The sequence below is a fragment of the Engystomops pustulosus genome, chromosome 2 (genome assembly GCF_040894005.1).
Source record: "Engystomops pustulosus chromosome 2, aEngPut4.maternal, whole genome shotgun sequence".
NCBI lineage: Eukaryota > Metazoa > Chordata > Amphibia > Anura > Leptodactylidae > Engystomops > Engystomops pustulosus.
This window is the reverse complement of record NC_092412.1, coordinates 30,187,450-30,209,724: the sequence shown is the minus strand read 5'-3', so window position 1 is coordinate 30,209,724 and position 22,275 is coordinate 30,187,450. Positions and strand designations below refer to the sequence as shown.

Below are 22,275 nucleotides of genomic sequence, written 5' to 3'. Positions count from 1 at the left end.
GGGAAAACGCCCTTAGTAAATGACCCCCTATGTGTATGTCCCTGTGGAATGAAGTTTACAGAGTGAGACCACACCAGATGACTCCTACAAGAGTGGGCACCTCTAGTATATAACAAAACACCAGTATTATAAGTGCCCCATGATACACTGGAGGTCTCATCTTGCTGCCTATTCTTCCAGAAGTGTAAATGGTGGAGAACCATCAAGATGCTCAGGCAACCTTCTCTAAAACCTCTGCTTCTGGACCCATACAAGTGTCTTGGCAAAGGCTCTACCAAAACTGCAGCAGCTACAATTTGTCAACTCTTTCGAGTAACAACTTTGATTTTCCAGAGTAGTCAATCTCCACTTGTAATTGTGTGTTGATATCCATCCCCATGAATGGATATTTTCAACTCTTCCAAAACATCTGTGTGGTAGACCTTATGCAATTCAGGAACAGTGGGTCAATGCAGCCTCAGGGCTGTATTTCAATTTGATTTGTCCCTAAAAACAGGCATGCCCAAACAGGCTCTCATAAAATTGAGCGGTCACCCTCATGAGGGAGATGTGGTTTGTATTAAATTGGGTGCAGTTTTCTTCCCAAGGATCTAGGGGCACGCTGTTTGAGTCATCACTAAGCCTCTGCTTTGCCAAACCCAAACTGATTTTTGTGATAGGCAACTTTTTATATACATCTTCCTCAATTACAGGAAATATGTTTTAACAGGGGCAATTGTGTGTTGAGATGGAAGCTACTAACACTTGCAATGGCCGAATAATGAGAGAAATCAGTGTCAGCAGCGGCCTAATCCTCCATCACGGATGAACCTGCACTGTGACGAGTGTGTCATAACATGTTGTTTAGGAACGTGTGTCACGTCAGTCCCTCCGGGCAGGACATGTTATTACATACATAGGCTTATGATGCTCTTTAACTCAATGCCGAGTATTAGCGGCATCAAAGAGATGGGAACACGTTAATTTTTAATGTTGGAATTTAGGCGGCTTTAATGTAGTCATAACATCTCATAATTACTTCCTCGTACCCTCCCCAAACCACTAAAAGTATTCTGGTTAATAGCCGCTAGGGTGATGGTAGCAATGAACTGGATTGTTCCATATCATTAATGGCTATGGTGTAAATAGTAGTTAAAGCCAAACTCGGCTTGTAAATGATATTTGTACTATTAGCGTAGTCACAGGATATTGTATTATCGCTGCTGCTGTTCCCATGTCCTTCATCCAGTGCCCCTAATATGTCACTCATCAGCACCTTCCTGTATTGCTGTAATACTGTCACACACAATCACTTAAAGGGGTATTCCAGGAATCAGCATAATTCATATTCAAATGGGTCATTAAAATATAAGCGAATATGTAATTAGTTGTTATTTACAATTTTGCTCCCCCTTAGCACAAAAAGCTGTGACATAGACTGTAATGAAGAATGAAAAGGCTACCGGCCCTTTAATCAGTCTATTGATTTGTCCGTGTGGAGTAGACACAGGACAGAAATGGCCGCTGGTCACATGTCCACATCACATGTCCTGCACCTGCCTGGGCAGGTCATGTGATCACCACTACGTTTGGCTGTAGTCGGTTGGTTGCAGTGCATCCAGTATGGCCAGTGTTGTGAGGTAATGTGCAGTGATGACAGTTACACATCATTACTATGGTAACAGAGCAGGACAGTCTGTTACATCATCACTGGGAGCAGAGCAGAGGGAAGAAGAGTTACTGAGAACTGAGGGATCATGGGACTTGTAGTTGTAGATGACGGCCGTCTTGGCAATAACTCCGACCATAAAATTTTGTGAATCATAAAAGCAAAATATTTAAGCTTCATTTTGTGATTAATGACATTGAGTTTTGTTGTATTCATTTATTTATAGCAATATGTTTTTTTTTTAATCATATTCCCACAATACCCCTTTAAAGGAGCTGTCTAGCACATGATAAACATGGCTGCCAACAGGTTAGAGGTGGTAAAGAAGCTCAGTCCTTTCCCCCTATTTACAATAGACCTGAGCAGCAATACTACGGACAACCTGTAGATAGATGTGTGCTATTTTTGGAAGAAAGAAGGCACAATTTTTTAAAACCTTAAACCCCTTTTTGAGTTAAACACTGGCAGTAATGACTTTCTATCTAAAGTGTTCCCAAGCTCTCTACCAACAGATGTTATATGGAAAGGAGGGTCATGCATTTAATAATAATAATCTTTATTTATATTGTGCCATCCTATTCCGTAGCGCTTTACAAATCCATGGCTACGCTTTATTTAAACTGGTAACACTAAAAAAAAACATGCTCCAAATGCACCCAAATCTAGCAATAACCCACACATTGGGGCTCATTTACTAAGGGTCCGAACGCCGCAGTTTCGTCGGGTTTCCCGAATGTTTCCAGTTTGGGCCGAATTGCCCCGGGGTTTTTGGCGCATGCGATTGGATATTGGCGCATTGGCGCCGGCTTGCATGTGACAGAAATCGGGGGATGTGGCCGTCGGACAACCCGACTGATTCGGACAAACCACGGAAGTTAAGAAAAGAATTGTGTCGCAAGATCAGCACTCACATGCAACAGGAAGAAGAAGGTGAACACCGGCGGACCTCGGCGCAGCAGCGACACATGCAGGAACTCGGGCGCACAGTCTTAGGGAATCGCGGCAGACCCGAATCCTTGTCGGACAACGCACCACGGGATCGCGATAGGACTGGATAAGTAAATCTGCCCCATTGAACTTCAACTTTAAAAGCATGCACACTCGTCCTAACCAAGCATGCATGTCTATGGAAGTTTTTTAGGAAAAGTGTATGACCACCTTTAGGCTGTGTTCACATGTGAAACTTTTATTGCATTTATCGCTGAGGAGATTTACCTATTTACATTTGTGTTTACAAAACGCAATGTTAACACAATGGGGGGAAGTCGTTAAGACCGGCGTTCATACATTAGGCTTGAATTTAATTTTGAAACACAAATCAAGTGCATCGTGGAGGAGCTGCTCCTAAATGCAGATGCGTTTTGACCTAAACTCTTGTGTAGGAACTAGCAACACATACTTTGATATGTTAACCAGGATGAAATTCAAGCACATCATGTAAATGTGTCTCAAAGCTCACGACCGTATATTAGGGATATGTACCGGCTGTTGCACACTTCCCCATGTCTTTCAATAGGCTTGTGCCCGTGGCCGTGATTCCCATGGTTTCTACAGCACATGCCACGAAATAATAAAGCAGGTCTTATTTGTCCCCGAATTTCTGGCTTTAGGGGGGGGGCTTTTTCTATTTTCTTGGGTGGTTACACTTAGATGACAAATGGTCCACATACAATGGACCATGGGCCTGTTGTTTGCGGCCAAAGAAAACCCCATGTTCATATTCAGGAGGCCTGAGGGGGGTGGCACACGTGGTGTTTTGAACGCGTTTTTGGGCCGTTTTTAAGCAGTCCGTCAAAAACCGCATGCATTTTTTTTGGACAGGTTTGACCAATTATCTTAATTCAAACTGGTCAAAAACTGCTGCGTTTTTTAACGCATGCATTTTTTGACGGACAGCTTAAAAACGGGCCAAAAATGCGTTCAAAATGCCACGTGTGCCATCACCCTTAGTTGAAATTCAATAACGTCCTTAATTTTATCTCCTTTACGACTTGGCTTTTTCGTTTTTGTGTTTCCATTTTTTTCTCCCCACCTTCATCTATAAATTCTTTATTTTTCCATGTAAACATCTGTGTGAGGGCTTGTTTTCTGCGTAATGATGGTATTTAATATTCCATGCCGTATACTAGTAAGCAGGGAAAAAAATTACAAATGCTTTCAATGTGCTGTGCAAATGACAAGTCTCCTTTATTCTTTGGGTCGGTACGATCACGGGGATAGCAAATTTGTATAGGTTTTATAGTGTTTTCACACATTTTCAAAAACTAAAACCTCCTGCACAAAATAAAAATTCTTCATTATGCCATGTTCCAATAACTTTTTCATACTTCGGTGTACAGAGCTGTGTATGGTGTCAATTTTTGCAACTTTTGATGATGTTTTCAATGCTACCATGAGGACTGTATGGGCTTTTGGTCACTTTTTATAGAATTTTTGATATTTTTCAAAATCGCAAAAAAAGGGGCATTTTTGACTTTGGGCGCTATTGGATCTCCAGCCTTGGATCTTTGTGTGACCCGAAGCTGTCACTGCAATGACTCACCACTCACCTATGACGTCACGGGTGGCGGCTGGATTTTTAATGCCGCCGCCAGCTTCGCCAGTAGTGATCGCAACACCGATTGCAGGTGTTACCGGTTGGTGTTTGCTGCAATATGCAGCCAGTAAGCCCTGTCCAAACACCCACAGCCAACGTGTGACGTAACTATACATCATGCGTTGTTGAAGGGTTAAAGAGGTTGAAAAACATGGTTGCTTTTTTTCCCAAAGACAGCGCCAAACCATGGTTTATGCTGGTATTGCACCTCAGCTGTATAAAGTTGGATGGAAATGATCTGCAATATTGCCCACAAACATACGTAGACAAGGCTGGACATGTCCAGGTCAAGATCTGTTCTTAAGGAGCCATATTATGATCACTAGACTGTATTCATGAGGCCGGCTGCACATGTATCCTTTCCATGGGTCGAGCACATTCGTGTTCTGTTAGGCTAAGGGTGATTCCACACATGGCGTTTTGAAACCGTTTTTGGTCCGTTTTTAAGCAGTCTGTTAAAAAACGCATGCGTTTTTTGAAAACGCATCAAAAAACACAATCACACAAAAACACAATCACAGTTACCAGCATCCCCAGCACATGGCAGCCGCTGCGGAGAGGACCACCTCTCTTTCCAGACACTATGGGATGTTTTTTTGAAGCTCCCATTAAAATCTGGAAGCCCAGTAACCATAGTAGCCGACTCTCTGGATGCGATTATTACAAAGGAGACATATTATGCACCTGTGTCCATCAATACTGACCATAGCAACTAAGTGCTCTCCATCTTTGGCCCCACATCCTACCATTACGGGCTGCTGAGTGCTTGTCATGAAAGTCAATGGCCTCCGAATGATCCTGCGGCCTCTATATACAGATTCCTATGAAGCCAAGTTTTTATTAGGGGCCTACAGGGGTCTGATAAGTAACATTATAGCTAAAATTGGGGGGAATAGCTAAAATCAGGGGAATGTGAAACTATAATTTCTGCCCAACACTATCCCACTGCTTCAACAGCGCTGCCTATTTTGCAATGATTTTACTTAAATTGGTTTTACAAAGTTTGTTATCTCCTATCCACAATCTGATTGGTAGGGTTTGGGTTGCTGAGATCCCCAGGATTACGAGAACTAAAGTTTGTTCTCACTGATTGATCAAGCAATTGTCCTGTCTCTCCATGCAATACTATAGGTTAGTCAATAATTGCTGAGCACAATGCTCTGGTATCTCCAGCACTCCTATTTACAGTCTATGAGAAGCTGGAGATACCACGGCAGTGTGCTCAGCAATTAGTGAGATCTGGATATCCTTTCTATAACTAAGAATTCAAAATAGGGGAAAATTACAAAAGAAATTAATTTATAATAAACTGAAAGCCTTTGCTTTTGAAATGTTTAGTTGAAAAAATTAATGTTGGGTAGGTCCCTGTAGGTGGCACTGGACAGTTTTTTGCCAACTTGTGGAGAGCTAATTTGCATACTTTTTCCCATGGAGCATTGCCATAAGTCTATACCAGCTGGATGCAAGAAGTAAGACGCCGCCATGCCCACAGCCATGTCTGATCACGGATTTTCCCAGCTGATTTGTATTCTGTGTTGCTTCCAGTCTTATCCATGAAAAAGTGATCCAAGCTCCTATTCAAAGAATAATGGCCAAGACAGAGGTAAAAAATACATCTGTGTCCTTAAGACGTAAGGAGAAGAATGACGAATTTCCAGAAAATTACAATTTGATCCAGCGATATGATGAATGTAGACTTCTGTCAACAACAGAGCGGTAGAAAGATTCCAAAATATTTCGCATTGTTGACATATAAAGTGTGGCGCCTGTAGGCCCCTTAACAAAGAGCCACTTTTCATATCAACGATAAACGACCAAGGAAACCTACCACTTTAAAATGCCAATTATAACCCACAAATACCTTGCACCAGCTCAGCATATCTTTACTATTGGTGGAAACCGCCGTATTCCGTTTAAAACGGTTTTATTCTTTATATTCCAACCCCCCCCTTCGTCACACCACGATATGTGCTCGGTGCACCATGCGCCTTACTTATTAGGAGGTGCTGTAGAGCCGTTGAAGTTACCAAGCTCTCGAGCACACTCGCGCCTGCACAACTTAACATTTTTATCCTGGCCGGCTTCGCACGCGCAGTTGCGCACTCACGAGTGTTCCCGAGAGCTCTGTGACATCACCGGCTCTCCGGCACCTGCTAATAAGGCGCACGCGCCGCTGCGCGCATGGTGCGCCGAACACATATTGTGGTGCGCCGAAGGGGGGTTGGAATATAAAGAATATAACAGTTTTAAACGGAATACGGCGTTTTCTGCAAATAGTGAAGATATGCTCTGGCATCAGCTCACCCTGGTGCAAGGTATTTGTGGGTTATAATTGGAATTTTAAAGGGGTAGGTTTCCTTTAAAATCTGCATTTGACAAAGAGCCAAAATGGCAAAGACAAATAAGGTGCAAAAAATAGACTCACAAGAGGCACAAAAAGAGCTCAGAGAAAGGGGAAATAAGATAAATGACCCCCATAGACTTCATATGAAAATCACTGGACATGTTTCAAATTTTTTTTTTCCACCCACAAGTGAAAAAATAAGCCAATGAGAAAATACCCATTGGCTTTGTGAGGCATGCGTGGGAATGACCGAGTCCATAATCAGGCAGATACGCAGCCGCTTTATTGATCTCTGTGTGACAATTGTATAAAGCTGAATGCCAGGACAATACGGATGGTGACTCGGAGGTTGTTGGAAATGCGACACAAACATTACATTATGATGAGAACAAATACTAAAAGACACAAAACTAGCACAAAGGAGAACAATCACAATCTATATGGGAGGGTAAATGGTGTCACAAGGTGAGGGAACATAGCAGTGGGGTTATTCTGTGTTGTAGGAAAGGTTTGAACAGTTGGAAGGAGGGGGACAGACACATTTTGGTAACGTGTTCCAGAATGTGGGGGAAGCACGGGAGAAGTTCTGGAGATGGTTGTGAGTAGATAGTAGAAATCGGAGCAGGTCTTGTGAGGATCGGAATTTATGTTTAGATTAAGACCCTTCTCGATCGCTGGATCGACTTTGTCCCTGCTCCACTGATTGGCTGCAGTGAAGTAAACAAAGTCTTATGGGGGCCAGAGAACCACTGGAATTGCACTGGAGAAGAAAAGAGTTACTTTTTTTTTCCAATTTCACCCATATTTGCCTTATATTTTGCTCTTTAAATATAGACTTTATTGTGGGAGTTAGGCTGCAGTCACACGTGGCGTATTGAACCCGTTTTTTAAGCAGTCCGTTAAAAAACGCATCCGTTTTTCTCAATTATCTTAATTAACACTGGTCAAAAACGCATGCGTTTTTTAACGGACTGCTTAAAAACAGGCCAAAAACGGGTTCAAAACGCCACATGTGACCGCAGCCTTAGGGTGGTGACACACGTGGCGTTCTTAGGCCGTTTTTAAGTTAATGCGTTTTCACATTAAAAAACGCATGCGTTTTTGACCAGTTTGAATTAAGATAATTCAAACTTATCTTAACCTGTCAAAAACCCACGCGTTTTTTACGATCTGAAAACACACAACTAAAAACAGCCGAAAAACGGCTTAAAAACGCCATGTGTGATATCACCCTTAGGGTTCTGTCACACGATTGCATTGACTTTCTTTTGAAACGGAATCAGTCTTGTAACTTGTCGAAACGCGCTTTGATTTGTGCGTTCCTCGTCTATACTAACCGGTGACATATTTACACGTATAATTGGGATTGACCAATCTCTGTTTTGCATCAGTAAAAAAAAATAAAAATGTATTGCTCGTTCTTGATCACAAGGGATAGGCCGTGTTCACAAGTTGCGTTTACATTATGGTTTGAAACGCATTACAACAGCTGGGGAGAGCCGATTTGCCTAATTACATTACTGTTTACAAAACGTCATGTAAACGTGACGTTAACGGTGAGTTTTTAAATGCACTGAATGTTTACCATGAGATTGTATTAATTTGTGGAAGTTCAAGCAGCTGCTTACACTTCCAGAAACGAAGAAAAGCAGTCAAATGCATGATACACATGCAAAAGCGCATCAACGGCCCAAGAACGCATTGTGCGACCGCACCTCAGAGTGCCAAATTACTAAAAGTTATCCAGAATAATAGGTATTGCAATGTCACCTTTTTCCTCCCAAAAACAACCCCCTTTTGCCTTATCAATTGTTGCATTATACTACGAATACGTCATTGTGCAATATACAGTACATTGCGCACCACGGCGCCATTACAAAGTACAATTCGTCCTACAGAAAACAAGCCCCCGTGCAGCTCTGCAAGACAGATACACTAATGGCTGATTGGAAGAAAGAAGATAAACGCAAAAGTGAAAAACTGTCTGCGCCTTTAAGGGGTTAACATAAATGTCTTTCATGACAGTCACTCAGGGCCTCCAGAATCTGTACTGGCAGCCATTTTGGTCACCATTCATACAGTTTATGGTTTTTATAGTGACGCACAGAACAATGTTTACTGCATATTTCAATTTTTTTTCCATTATTTTTCAGTAAAATTTCCTCTCTGTTGCGATACATCCCAATTCCTAGTTGTTTACTCCAACTTGGGCGCTGCTATCCCTTCCACCGCCCGCACACCCCTCCTCCTCGTCCTCCTCCCCTCAGGCGCTGCGCCCCTTCTAATCACTATTCTCTTTGTCCTGCAACTAAAAGCTGAAGGGGCGTGGCCAAGCCTGTTTTCGAGTTTTTCTCATTGGCCAAGACGCCGTTCACCGTTCCCGTCCCCTGATTGGCCGAGTGGAGCAGTTACTGGGGGGCGTGACGCAAGTAGCGGCATGGCGGCGATTGGCTGCAGCAGAACGTGAGGGCGAGAGGGAGGAGCTGTGTCGGGATGACAGAAGCTGAGTTTGAACATGTACTGGGTGTGGTTAACTCTTCGAAGGGGAGTGGTGATGGAATGCACAGCTGTGAGGGCGTGACTGAGGGCGTGGTTTCAGACTGGGTTATAAGGAGTGAAGCTTTAATGGGCGTGTTTGAAGGAGTGTGTTTGCCAGTGAGTGGGCGGAGCCGCGGTCTCTGTCAGTCTCTGCAGCCCCTCCTCCTGTGCCCGGTCTGTGCTCTCGGGTCGGCCCGCAGTGCACAGCTTGCCGGCTGCTCTCTCCTAGTACCGGGCCGGGAGTTGTCACCATGAACAGCACGGAGAGCAGCGATTATGTCATCTGCAGCAACTGCCACAAAGTCCTGAGGAAGGTGAGAGCTCAACACCCGCAAAACTCCTGCAAAAGCTGCGCAACCTCCATGCAAGTGCCCCCAACTCCCTCTGTCCGCCGGGCACGAGTGCAATTACAAGTCCTGGCATATCCCTGCAGGGACATGCTGGTCATTGTAGTCCTCCAGCGCCTGCACAGCTCGCCATGGACCGCCGATCCTTCATTTCTGCTAAAAATAGCTACTTTTGCAACTGTTTCTATTGTAAAATGAGTCATTTTTGGGGTTAATTGATCAATTTGGGGTGAAAATCTACCCAAAAGCTCAAAAATTGCTGCTAAATATCAATCTTCTCAATGTATGGGTCATCAATCTCTACATCAATGCTTAATATTTCCTCTCTTCTGTCGTAGCGTTCCTATTTTTTCGTTTTCTGATCATTTGTAATGTAAAATGACTCGTTTTGTGGGTTAAACGATCAATTTAGGGTGAAATCTACCCATAAGATCGACTGATCTCTCACAAATATCGATCTTCTCAACGTATCGGTCATCAATATCTATATCGCTGTATAATCTCCCCTCTTTTCCGCTGTAGCTCTTCTATATTTCATAATTTTGCCAAAAATGGCTACTTTTCGAATCATTTGTAATGTAAAATGACTCATTTTGTGGGTTAAATGATCAATTTAGGGTGAAATCTACCCAAAAGATCGACTGATCTCTCACAATTATCGATCTTCTCCATGTATCGGTCATCAATATCTTTATCGCTGTATATTCTCCCCTCTTTTCCGCTGTAGTCCTTCTATGTTTCATCATTTTGCCAAAAATAGCTACTTTTGCAACCATTTCTATTGCAAAACGTGTCATTTTAGGGGTTAAAAGACCAATTTTTGGATGAATATTACCGAAAGGATCAACCGATCACTCACAAATATTGATTTTTCTCAACGTATCGGTCATCAATATCTATATCAATGTATAATATCCCCCCTTTGAAACTGTAGCGCTCCTATATTTAGTTTTTGCCCAAAATGGCTACTATTTCAACCATTTGTTTTGTAAAATGTGTCATTTTAGGTGTTATCTAATTAATATGGGGGGGTAACTTCCCCAAAATCCGACTGATATGCGCTCCATATCCATAATATAAGTCTTTCTAATCCCCCACAAACACACAACAATGTGAAATGATCAGGCGTAAATCTCCTGAAATGGGGGTTGTAACCATTATCAACCATGAAAATTGACATATATATATATATGGTGAGCTGTGTCCCCGCAGTATATTACACCCCCAGGGGCCTCTGCCTGCAGCGCTATCCTGTTGCTATGTAAAAAAAAAAAGCAAAAAAAACATCTTCTTATTTTCCCAAAATCCCCCCCCCCCTCTCCAAAAGATTTGGCATAGAAAGGTTTCGTATGCTCCTAAAACTTGTAGCATGGAAGGGGTTAATCGATAAGATAACGTAGGAATAGGGGGTTTGTAATGTGTTGTGTATTGTGTAAGAAGAGCTTGCGCTCTAATTTGGGTTACCTCGGGTTTGCCCAAGGCCAATAGGTAGAATTTTTTTTTTTTTGCACGTATCACTGTATCTAAGCTGCGTCTTCATTGCTGGGTTTTGAATCTGTGCCGTGAGATGTAGCAGAGCCGAGTTTGTCGCTTTGAGTCAGGTTAAAGGGCACGTTGGGCTCTGCTACATCTGTAGGGGGCGCAGGGATAGGTTTAGTACCAGGTGATATACACGCTCGCCTGGCGCTGACAGGTTTGCGGTTTTCTCCTCCCATTTTTCGGATCTAACGGGAATTACGCCGCCTGCTCTATGCATCAGAATTTTTCCCCGTAAGACTTTGCTAACTGTGTAGAAAAGGGAATTTACCCATAAATTTTTTATTTTTTTAAACTCCTAAGTCCTTGAATTGTCCTTTACTGAGCAACAATGACTCTTCACCTGTGACTTGTGGCCGTATAAGTCTGAAAAACTTCACCTTTAAGATCTTCGCCTTTAAGGAAGGATGATAACTCCCAAATCGCCTCACTGGTGTTGTTGTAAAAGCAATGCAGATGAAAAAAAATTCCCAATTCTCAACGATCTCTTATCGTAAACAAGATAAAATGTTTATTTTTATGCAAATTAGATTCTAAGTGCACTGGGGGCGGGGTTTTATTTGCACTTGTTCTGTTTTTTTTTCCTACAATGCCCAGCACCACCAGTCATTGATTCTTTACATAGTGAGTGACCTTCCCATAGAGACAAAATTTAGAAGGGACAAAACTAACTGTACAAGTCAAAGCTCCGCCTCCAGTGCACTGAGCAGCTAATTTACATACATATAAAAACTTGAATTTTCTCTGTAAAAACAGATCATTGGGAAACAGAAAATATGTTTCTGGAAAGTGTCCTACACAATGCTGCGCTTACGGGTAATAGATTCCCTTTTAGTGGGCGGATCCAAAAACGGCGCCACTCTTATCTAGTGGTAGTGTCAGGTATTACAGTTTCTCTCCTTTTGACATGGATAACATTCAGGACTCTAGGAAAGTTTAGTGACAATCTTTATAGATTATTTTCCGACTTAACAAAACACTTTTTTTTTTTTTTTAAAGGGGTTGTCACAAGATTTAACTTGCCCCTTAACCTTCCCACCCAGGATAGGCTATAAATTGCTAGACCGCTGTATGGTCTATACATCACATCTGCACCTTGGGTTGTATCTGGTATAGCAGCTTCTTTGTAGTATAGGTAACCGAGCCGCAATACCTCACACAACCTGTGGACAGGGGTGGCGCTGTTTTGGGAAGGTAGCAGCCATGTTTTTTTTTGTTTTTTTTTTTTATCCTGTACAACCTCTTTTAGCAGAGCAGTGACTGTTTATTCACATCCATTGTGTGTGTGTGTACAGCTATGGACTTCACAATGAGTGACTTGCCCGAAAAAAGTGGAATTCCCCTTCAAATATTTAAAGGTAGTATCCAGGTTTATGCAATGTTTGCTTATAAAAGTTTTGCTGCTTTCTAAACTGCTTTGCGTTTCAGTTCCTCAACATTTAAGAACCTCAATGCTAGTGGTTAGAGAATGCGGAACCCTGTACAGACCCAGAATATCTCACAGCTGAGTGATTGCTACAATTGCATCCAGTGTGGGCAGTCATGTGAGTTATAGCGCCCCCCCCCCCCCCCCCATTATATTGTTGTAACTGCACATCGATTAATGCTGTGCAAGGAAAGAATAAGTGTGAAATATCGCCACCCCTCTCCCAAGGCTGTTCATGGTACTGCAGCCTGTTGTAGCAGATGTCAGCTGTGAGATTTGTTTTCAGCCTCTGTAAGAAGAAATCTATTCAAAGACAGCAAGCAGAGATCTTGAGAATGTTGGATTTATTGTTCTTTTACTGTATAATTTGAGTGCTTCGTACACTGTCAGCCGGCGCAGAACATTCCGGCACTGGTGGTGGTGGTGGTGGGGGGGCACCGTACGAAGATCTTGTTTACTTCAGCGCTACCTGCTCAGACACATCCTAATTGCCTTCATTAATTTCTGACGACTGTATTAGTCTCATTAGTCGCCACAGAGATTTAAACACACGTTTTTTGTTGTTTTTTTTTGGCTTGATCCCTCGAAGCACCTCAATATCCACAGATTTTAGCATCAACCCCCTTGGAGTTTTTTTTTTGCAAAATTTATTTTTTTTTTTTTAATTAAAATTGATGTTTTTTTTTTGTAGCAGCAGATTTGATGTGGTTGAGAAGGTTTTTGAGTTTACATCCAGTTACAATTTTTTTTTAAAGTTTTTTTTTTTTTTTTCAAAATATTCTTGTCGCTTCAGTAAGAGAAGTAGTGTAAAATCTGTCAGTTTTCGCACCTAACAATAGTCTTCCTGTTGCGTAGAGATCACTTGTCAGGAGTCAACCCATTAATAGCACCGCTATAAATATATAGGTAACACAGGATCAAGCAATTCACAATGGTCTTGCGCTTCCTGTTCTGTAGAGATGACTTCTCAGCAGTCCTCTGATTATTACCACCACTATGGTCGATCCTGTGTTGTCTATACAATCACAATGGTCTTGCGCTTCCTGTTCTGTAGAGATGACTTCTCAGCAGTCCTCTGATTATTACCACCACTATGGTCGATCCTGTGTTGTCTATACAATCACAATGGTCTTGCGCTTCCTGTTCTGTAGAGATGACTTCTCAGCAGTCCTCTGATTATTAACACCACTATATAGATAACACAGGATCGACCAATCACAATAGTCTGGTGCTTCCTGTTCTGTAAAGATGACTTCTCAGCAGTCCTCTCATTATTACTTACATAGCAATAACAAAGGGTCTATCAATCACAATAGGTGACATCACTGCTCATCTCATTCCCCCCCCCCTTCCTTGCACAATGACCCCTGCAAAGGTCACAGAGGTGGCCCACTACACTCCCCTATAGAAGTCTCATTCTGTATGGTCCATGTCGCTGCTGTAAAGCAAAACTCGAAATGGTGTAACAGACTCTGGGGCAAGATGGCGGCCCTTATAATACAGAAACAATCTTTCTGTCGACCTTTTATGGGGTAGTGTTGTGGGGATGCCCCCCCCAAAATACAATGATCGTCTGAGTTTTTCAGACCTATTTATGGCGGCGAAGGATGACTATAGGGTACATAAGTGTAGTATCAACGGTGGCCATTTTGGGTCAGTCTGTTGCTAGGCAGTCATAAAGAACCCTTAGGGTGATGCCTCACATGGCGTTTTTGGTCAGTTTTTAAACATCCGTTTTCAATCTGTTTTTGGCCGTTTACCATGCGTTTGGTTGAAGAATTGGTGCCACCCCTTCTCATGGCTGATGTTTTGGTATTGCTGTTCATCCTAACTATAGTAAATGGAGCTGAGAGGCAGTAGCAGAAAACTGTTTTGGGGTTTTCTAATCATGGACAATCGAAGTTCTGTGATTCCCCCTGTGTATTGATTTTGGTCAGAGTTGGGATAGGAAAATTGGGTTGGTGGGAGGAGACGTCTAAGATGCAGACCAGACCCTTAAGTCCAGCAGCGGAGGTCATCAGGGTTACTGATAATGTGCTCATTGTTTACCACAGACATCCCCCACGCTGCAGAGCTGCGCTCACCCCCTCCTATCCGCTGCAGAGCTGCGCTCCCCCCCCCCCCAGATGTTTCTCATACTATCTGCACTCACAGCAGCTGATGGCTCGCAGACTAGTCAATTACACCCCTATGTAATTACTCAATAATGAGGTACTTTATTACGTCTTAAGACCTGTTGACACATGGTGGTTATAAATCTCGGGCCGTGTTCACACATTACGCTTAAATTGAGTTTTGCAGTTGCATTTAGACCTAAAGGCTGGCGTTCGCGCGCATATTTTACTGGTTACCGGTCAAAAAAAACGTTTTTCCTGCCCCTGAATGCAAGCGTTTAGTTCCACCGGGCTTGAATTGTGATTCAAAATGCGTGTGTGTGAACACTTCTTAACAGTGGCGTAACTAGGAGAGGCAGGGCCCCGTAGTAAGCTTCTTAATGGGGCCCCTTTTACCCCTTAAATAGGGTGTCTGACTCTTGGTGCCACTACATATCGCCTAATAAACCAAAAATGAAACCGGATGTAGACGGCGCTGTAGTGGCTGAAACATGTCATTGTGCAGTTACCCGCTCTGTCCACTAGACATAGAATGGCGCCGTCTACGTCCTGTTCCATTCTTTATCATTTGCTGAGAACATCAGGTCTGTGGGGGTTCTGGGCGTCCACCAATCTTATTGATGACCTGTTCTACAGATGCACAGCATGAAAAAACCCTTTTATGGGGCTTCCAGGGTTAGAATTTTAGGGATGCGATTATCCAAATTTAGGTGTTGGGTTGTGTTGAGTCCTAGGTTTGGCATCTGCCATGTTATTCCCCCCCAGCCTGGGCAGAATTTTGTTTGTGACTACTTTTATTAAAGGGGTCCTCTGTAGAGGTGTAGTGACCAGTATTTTTGAGTCATGTCCCCTACCTAGACCTTGAAGACTAGTCAGAGGTGAAGGTACGTTCTCCTTTTCTCCTGGGGTTTTTCCATGAGGGCAGCAGAAGTATTTACTGCGTCGTGTTAAACATTTAGTATCTCAAAGTCCAGAGCGTTGAGCGTTGCCGGGAGGCCGAACCTTCACGTCTTGAATGTCGGACGCAGGTTTTGTTGCATAATGCTGATTGTGGTGTGTGGCTTTCCTGGTGGAAATTTTTTTTTGTGGTTGTCCATTGGCAGGATGGATATATATATATATATACGCGAAATCCTACTGAGGGGTTGTAGACGGGAATGTTGCTGTTTACACATCTGAGATACAAGACGGTAGATGGTATCGCCCTCTGTGTTGTGTATACAGACGATGATACTTCATAGACCTGCTGGGTCACTTGGGAGACAGATTAGTTTTCTGGGCCGGGCTCCTCTACCTTTTAAATCCTCATGGATTATATATATTTTTTTTAAATTGGGATAGGACCTCCGTATCGGATTTGGTAGACCCCATATTCATCAGCTATTTCAGCTTTGTATGGGAAGAAGGCGCCATCCACTGTATAGTGGTCATGCTGGATTACTGCAACTCCTCCTCCGTTTTACTACCGGGTGGTGTGGAGGCCAGATATCAGACCCCCATCTATCTCTGGGTCGTCAGTATCTTTAGTTCCCGTTTTAAGTCACTTTTTAAACAGTTTTTTTTTTTAAAAAACCTGCTTTCTTCAAAAAAAAAAACAGCGCCACACCTGATACTGGTTTGGGCTGGTATTGCAACTCTGCTGCATAGAGATTAATTGAGCCAAGACGCAATACCACCACAAACCATGGTCAGGTGTGGTGCTGTTTTTGGAAGAAACGGCCATGTTTTTCATCAAGACGACCCCTTTTTTTTTTGGAGTATTTTTTCCATAAAAATTAGCTTCTCCTTTTCCGATCTGTGTGGATGTATCCTTATCCAGAGTTTCCTTTCGTTCTGCGCAGTTACATTAGATTGGCCAATATTCTTATCGGTTACCTCAAGTGGCACTGGAGTTAGAAGTATGTTAAGAAATTTCTGTATGTGAAGTCTTCTAAGAAATATTGTTTCCAAATCTCTCAAGTCCTTTAAATTTTTTAGTCTATATGCCTTTTATCTGGACTATATCTAAAGAAGTCTTGACAACATTCAATTTTACTTCACGCTGTAAAGTGAGATTCTATTTTTATTTTTTTTTTCCACCATATCTCACTATACTGACCTCTAGAGGAAGGCTGTGTATAAATAGCTCCATCTTAAGTTTAGAAAATGCTTTCCAAGAATTGAGTTAAGACTAATCGGCTTTCTTATAATAGTTCTCTTTAAAGGAGCTCTATAGGATTAATAAAACATGGCTACTTTCTTTGTAAAATTAGCGCCATACCTTCTTGTAGGTTGTGTGTGGTATTGCAGCTCAGTTCTAGTTATTACAATGAAAATGAGGTGGAATACCAGGGACGGTATTGTTTTCTAGATTGTGGAAAATTCCTTTAAATGTACGGTATTCACCTGTGTGACCGGTATTTCTATGGGTAGTCATGCACAGTTTGGTTATTCTGACCTCTATGTTGGGGGCACAGGTGGTCTGAGGACTAGGAGGCTGTGAAGATGAGGTCTGTCCAGTCTGTGGCGGCCATTCACTTTCCAGATGAATTCCTGCGCTTTTGCCGGGTTCCCTTTAACAAGGCAGATGTGTTCTGGGACAGGCGTTTCAGTGTCACGTACTGACACCAGATCAGATGGTTTTTGGTGGGGGGCGAGTGACAGGTGGGGGATGTAGTGCAGCACTTGTTCTAAGTTCAGCTCTGAAAGGAATCTCAGTCCTGACCTCTGAGGTCTTGAAAAGGTTAATTCACCCGTAGTCTCCACATTCCTGCGTCCTTCATAATCTTATTGAAAAGAAAAAGATTATCCCCCTTTTATTCCGTGTTTGAAGGGCCAGCTGTGTAATCTGTTTAATGCAGCGTCATGTAACCAACGCCGCCTCCCTCTGCGACTCCCTTACCGCTCTTAAAACGCATGTTGGTAATACGCAAGTATAAATTATATTACTTGTGGAGAGCTGCACTCACTATTCTGCTGCTGGTGCAGTCACTGTGTACATACATGACATTACTTATCCTGTACTGATCCTGAGTTACATCCTATATTATACACCAGAGCTGCACTCACTATTCTGCTGGTGCAGTCACTGTGTACATACATGACATTACTTATCCTGTACTGATCCTGAGTTACATCCTGTATTATACCCCAAAGCTGCACTCACTATTCTGCTGCTGCTGGTGTAGTCACTGTGTACATACATGACATTACTTATCTTGTACTGATCCTGAGTTACATCCTGCATTATACTCCAGAGCTGAACTCACTATTCTGCTGCTGGTGCAGTCACTGTGTACATACATGACATTACTTATCCTGTACTGATCCTGAGTTACATCCTGTATTATACCCCAGAGCTGCACTCACTATTCTGCTGCTGGTGCAGTCACTGTGTACATACATGACATTACTTATCCTGTACTGATCCTGAGTTACATCCTGTATTATACCCCAGAGCTGCACTCACTATTCTGCTGCTGGTGCAGTCACTGTGTACATACATGACATTACTTATCCTGTACTGATCCTGAGTTACATCCTGTATTATACTCCTGAGCTGCACTCACTATTCTGCTGCTGGTGCAGTCACTGTGTACATACATGACATTACTTATCCTGTACTGATCCTGAGTTACATCCTGTATTATACTCCAGAGCTGCACTCACTATTCTGCTGCCGGTGCAGTCACTGTGTACATACATGACATTACTTATCCTGTACTGATCCTTAATTGAACATCAGTACAGTATTGCACTCTCTATGCTATTGACTTCAGTGCTCAATTCTCCTAGTTTACCAAAAACTGGTGGTTTATATTATGGGAAGTGTAGCTGTTACAAAAAGCAATGAGGGATAAATTAAGCATCCTCTGCATTATTGTAACAATGATATCTAGCAGAATTGTGATTGCAGCTCTGGAAGTTAAATAAAAAAAAAAACAGTATGTAGAGCATAGCTCAGGATTAATACAAATGACACAATGCAGTATATTTGTTGACACGCTGAGCTGTTACTGGTGTGTTTGGCCAGGGACGAGCCGGTTTTCTGTTTCCATCGATATCCAGCTGAATTTTGAATGCAGCTCTGGAGTATAATTCAGATCTGTAAAGCAAATTTTTTTTCATTTCCAACTTTCTCAGAAACCAATATATCTTAAGAAACTTGTTGGGGCAGGTCTAATCTTCTGTGGCTTTGCTATTGGCGGTGGACGGTAGTTTAGGGGGGCCGCGGTTTCCTCTCCCTATCTTTGCAGAAGAAGTTGAGGGGGGTAAAAACTGTTTTTCTAGTGGAGGCCCTGGCCGGCAGCCAGCAGCAGTTGTTTGTCGAGCCTTGCTCTGCCTTTGGCAGCTGGATTCTGTGTAAGAGGATCTTGTTGTTGAAGTGAACAGTTGCAGATACGAGGATTAAAAAAAAAAAAAAAAAAAATCTCCCTCCCAAAAAAAAACTTGGTGGCCAGAAAAACAAACAAAAAAAAACCCCCAGAATAAGAATGTTTTTAGCCTTGAATGTATATGGGGAGACTTACTCTTCTTCTGCCTTAGGATCAGATTACATATAATGCTTTCAAGGACCCCATATTGGACTAAGAAGTCCCAGAGAGGAGGAGGGGGCTGGGGGTGGTGGACTGTGCCTCTGTTTAACCCTCTCCTCCCCGGGGGCCTCTCTCTGCATATTTTTATGACTTGTTTTTCTCTTCAGGAATGCTTTCTATTCATACCATAAGGAGGCGTGAGGCTGCGGGGACTGGCACTGCTGCGGCGTGTCAGAGAACTGAGATAAATGACTCGCAACGGGGTTGTTGCTCAATGGCAAGGTTGGGTCGAAGTATTAAAAACAGAAGGAAAAAAAAAAAAGTTATAGGTACGGGATAAGGTCAGCGATAGGACGAGGAGATAAACAACATGCTGAAGCAACATATTCCTGCGCCATAGCTGTTGGAATACTACAACCCCCAGCATGTCCTGATAGTTGGGCAGTGGTCCAAAGTGACAAATCTGCTTTCTGCGACATCGCCACCGCTGCCTATAGGTTGTGTATGGTACTACAACTAGTTTGCTTTAATGGAGACAAGTTGCAGTACCAGTCGAAGCCAGTGGACAGGTCTGGCGCTGTTTCAGAATCTGTTAGAATAACGGGGGAATTCATCAGCAGTCGTTTTGGATTGGAGATTGAGGGAGTGTTCTGGGCATGTTCTCTGGCCTTTGTAGAGGTCATTATACCGAGCCCTTTGTGTGAACGATGGATTATGTGTTATATAAATATGATTGTTACATATTAATGGAATTATGTGTGTGATTATGAGATGGCTGCGAAGTGATCTCTACAGGACGGGAAGTGTTGCATCATTGTGAGGCTTATCCGTCAGAGCTGCACTCACTATTCTGCTGCTGGTGCAGTCACTGTGTACATACATGACATTACTTATCCTGTACTGATCCTGAGTTACATCCTGTATTATACTCCAGGGCTGCACTCACTATTCTGCTGCTGATGCAGTCACTGTGTACATACATGACATTACTTATTCTGTACTGATCCTGAGTTACATCCTGTATTATACACCAGAGCTGCACTCACTATTCTGCTGCTGGTAGTGCAGTCACTGTGCATATACATGACATTACTTATCCTGTACTGATCCTGAGTTACATCCTGTATTATACTCCAGAGCTGCACTCACTATTCTGCTGCTGGTGCAGTCACTGTGTACATACATGACATTACTTATCCTGTACTGATCCTGAGTTACATCCTGTATTATACTCCAGGGCTGCACTCACTATTCTGCTGCTGATGCAGTCACTGTGTACATACATGACATTACTTATCCTGTACTGATCCTGAGTTACATCCTTTATTATACCCCAGAGCTGCACTCACTATTCTGCTGCTGGTAGTGCAGTCACTGTGTACATACATGACATTACTTATCCTGTACTGATCCTGAGTTACATCCTGTATTATACTCCAGAGCTGCACTCACTATTCTGCTGCTGGTGCAGTCACTGTGCATATACATGACATTACTTATCCTGTACTGATCCTGAGTTACATCCTGTATTATACTCCAGAGCTGCACTCACTATTCTGCTGCTGGTGCAGTCACTGTGCATATACATGACATTACTTATCCTGTACTGATCCTGAGTTACATCCTGTATTATACTCCAGAGCTGCACTCACTATTCTGCTGCTGGTGCAGTCACTGTGTACATACATGACATTACTTATCCTGTACTGATCCTGAGTTACAGGATGCTGGGAGTTGTAGTTTTCCAAGAGTTGGAGAGCCACCAGTTGCAGCTCCAGGAGGCTGTACATGTAGCGGTACCCCTGACTGAGCCTCCATCTCCTGGCACAATTTCGCTGAGGTCAGTGCTTCCTCTCGGCTCCTCAGCGGGACGGTGTGCAGTACAGATAATTATTGTATCGCTCCCTCCGCAGCCTCCTGTGTTGTTAAAATAGCAGAAGTCATATTCTGCTGACACGGCAGATTCTGCAGGCATGATAAAGCTGTGTATAATAGACCTTCTCTGCCAAGAGTCACTTGTGGGATAGACCAGTCACACCATTATATACCCCGGAGACTGGCGCTGACTGACAAGTGACCACGGATCAGTAAATCGTAAATATTTTCCTATCGGATGAGATTTTCCTTACTGACCTCTGACCTGTGTGCCTCGTAAATAAACTGCGATGGAATTGGCTGCATCTCTGGTTTCTTCCTTATTTTCATTTAAAGGGACTTTCCATTTTCCCCGGAAAACTTCTAGGGGGCAGGAGCACGGTTAAAAAAAAAAAAAAAAAAAGTTTTTGGAACTTAGTGCTCTTGTTTACCCCCTTCGGTTATGTGACCTCCAACACTTCCAACCTGAACATAGGGGAGCGTTCCGCCTGCCCATTCTTCCACATCCAGTCATACCCATTGAATACCACAAACTCCTCATAAGGTCACCTGCTTCTAGATAATTTACGCCGTTGTCTTACCATCTCCGTTTGGCTCTTTTTAATGACTTGTGAGATCCTTCCGCTTGCTTATTTTTCCCGCTTGCTCATCAGGTTGTAACCGCTGCATAGAGCAAATACCCCACAAGGTCCCCTGCTCCTAGACAAGCGACCCCACCCCCCCTCCCCCCCAAACATCGAACAATCTCCGTTATGCTTTTTAGCGTCGGGCAGAACCTTCCGCTTGCTCACTTTTCCTGCTTCCACAAAAATTTTTAAAAACTGACTGTTTATTTCCCGCTTAATATATTCCACCCCTGAGGAGGCGCCACAATCCGTTTTATGCAATCGGTTTTAATGATTTGGCGGAGCGTTCTGATGTCACTTTATGGTAGGGAATACAGTAAGACGAGCGATGCGGCACCAGGACATGGTCGTCTGCCAGCTCGTCTGTGAATTTATGATGGGAACGTGTGCGGAGTGATACGTGATAGTTTATGGAGCGCAGTTATTGATTTCCAGGAACGGGTAAGCGGCACAGCCATGGTGCTGCCTCGCTAGGCCTGGGAGAGGATAGCATCCCCCGGGGGGGGGGGGGGGCATAGGAAGGAGGGTATCCTCTAATCTATGCAGTGTTAGTTCCTCTACAAGTAGGAAATGCATCAGACTGGAACTCACCGCTCACCCTGGTCTTCCCAGGGTAATGTTTAACAACGAGACTTTGCAAATAACGGCTAGAAGTTTTTTGGTGAACTTTTTGTCTTTTCTGGCACTAATTTTTTGGGGCCTAATAGCTTG

At 43.1% G+C, this 22,275-nt stretch overlaps 1 protein-coding gene across 3 annotated transcripts in view; it reads left to right on the top strand.

Annotated features, from left to right (window-relative positions):
- Nucleotides 1-9,246: 9,246 nt before the first annotated feature.
- The window catches only part of SESN3 (sestrin 3), a 53,163-nt gene continuing 40,134 nt past the window's right edge, over nt 9,247-22,275 (top strand). For 2 of the 3 annotated variants that reach the window (XM_072134160.1, XM_072134158.1), the window contains exon 1: nt 9,248-9,440. In XM_072134160.1, coding sequence (XP_071990261.1) covers nt 9,378-9,440 — 63 coding nt within the window. In that variant the 5' untranslated portion in view covers nt 9,248-9,377. Of the gene's footprint in view, nt 9,441-22,275 lie in introns of all 3 variants that reach the window. The other variant, XM_072134159.1, reaches the window with a different exon arrangement.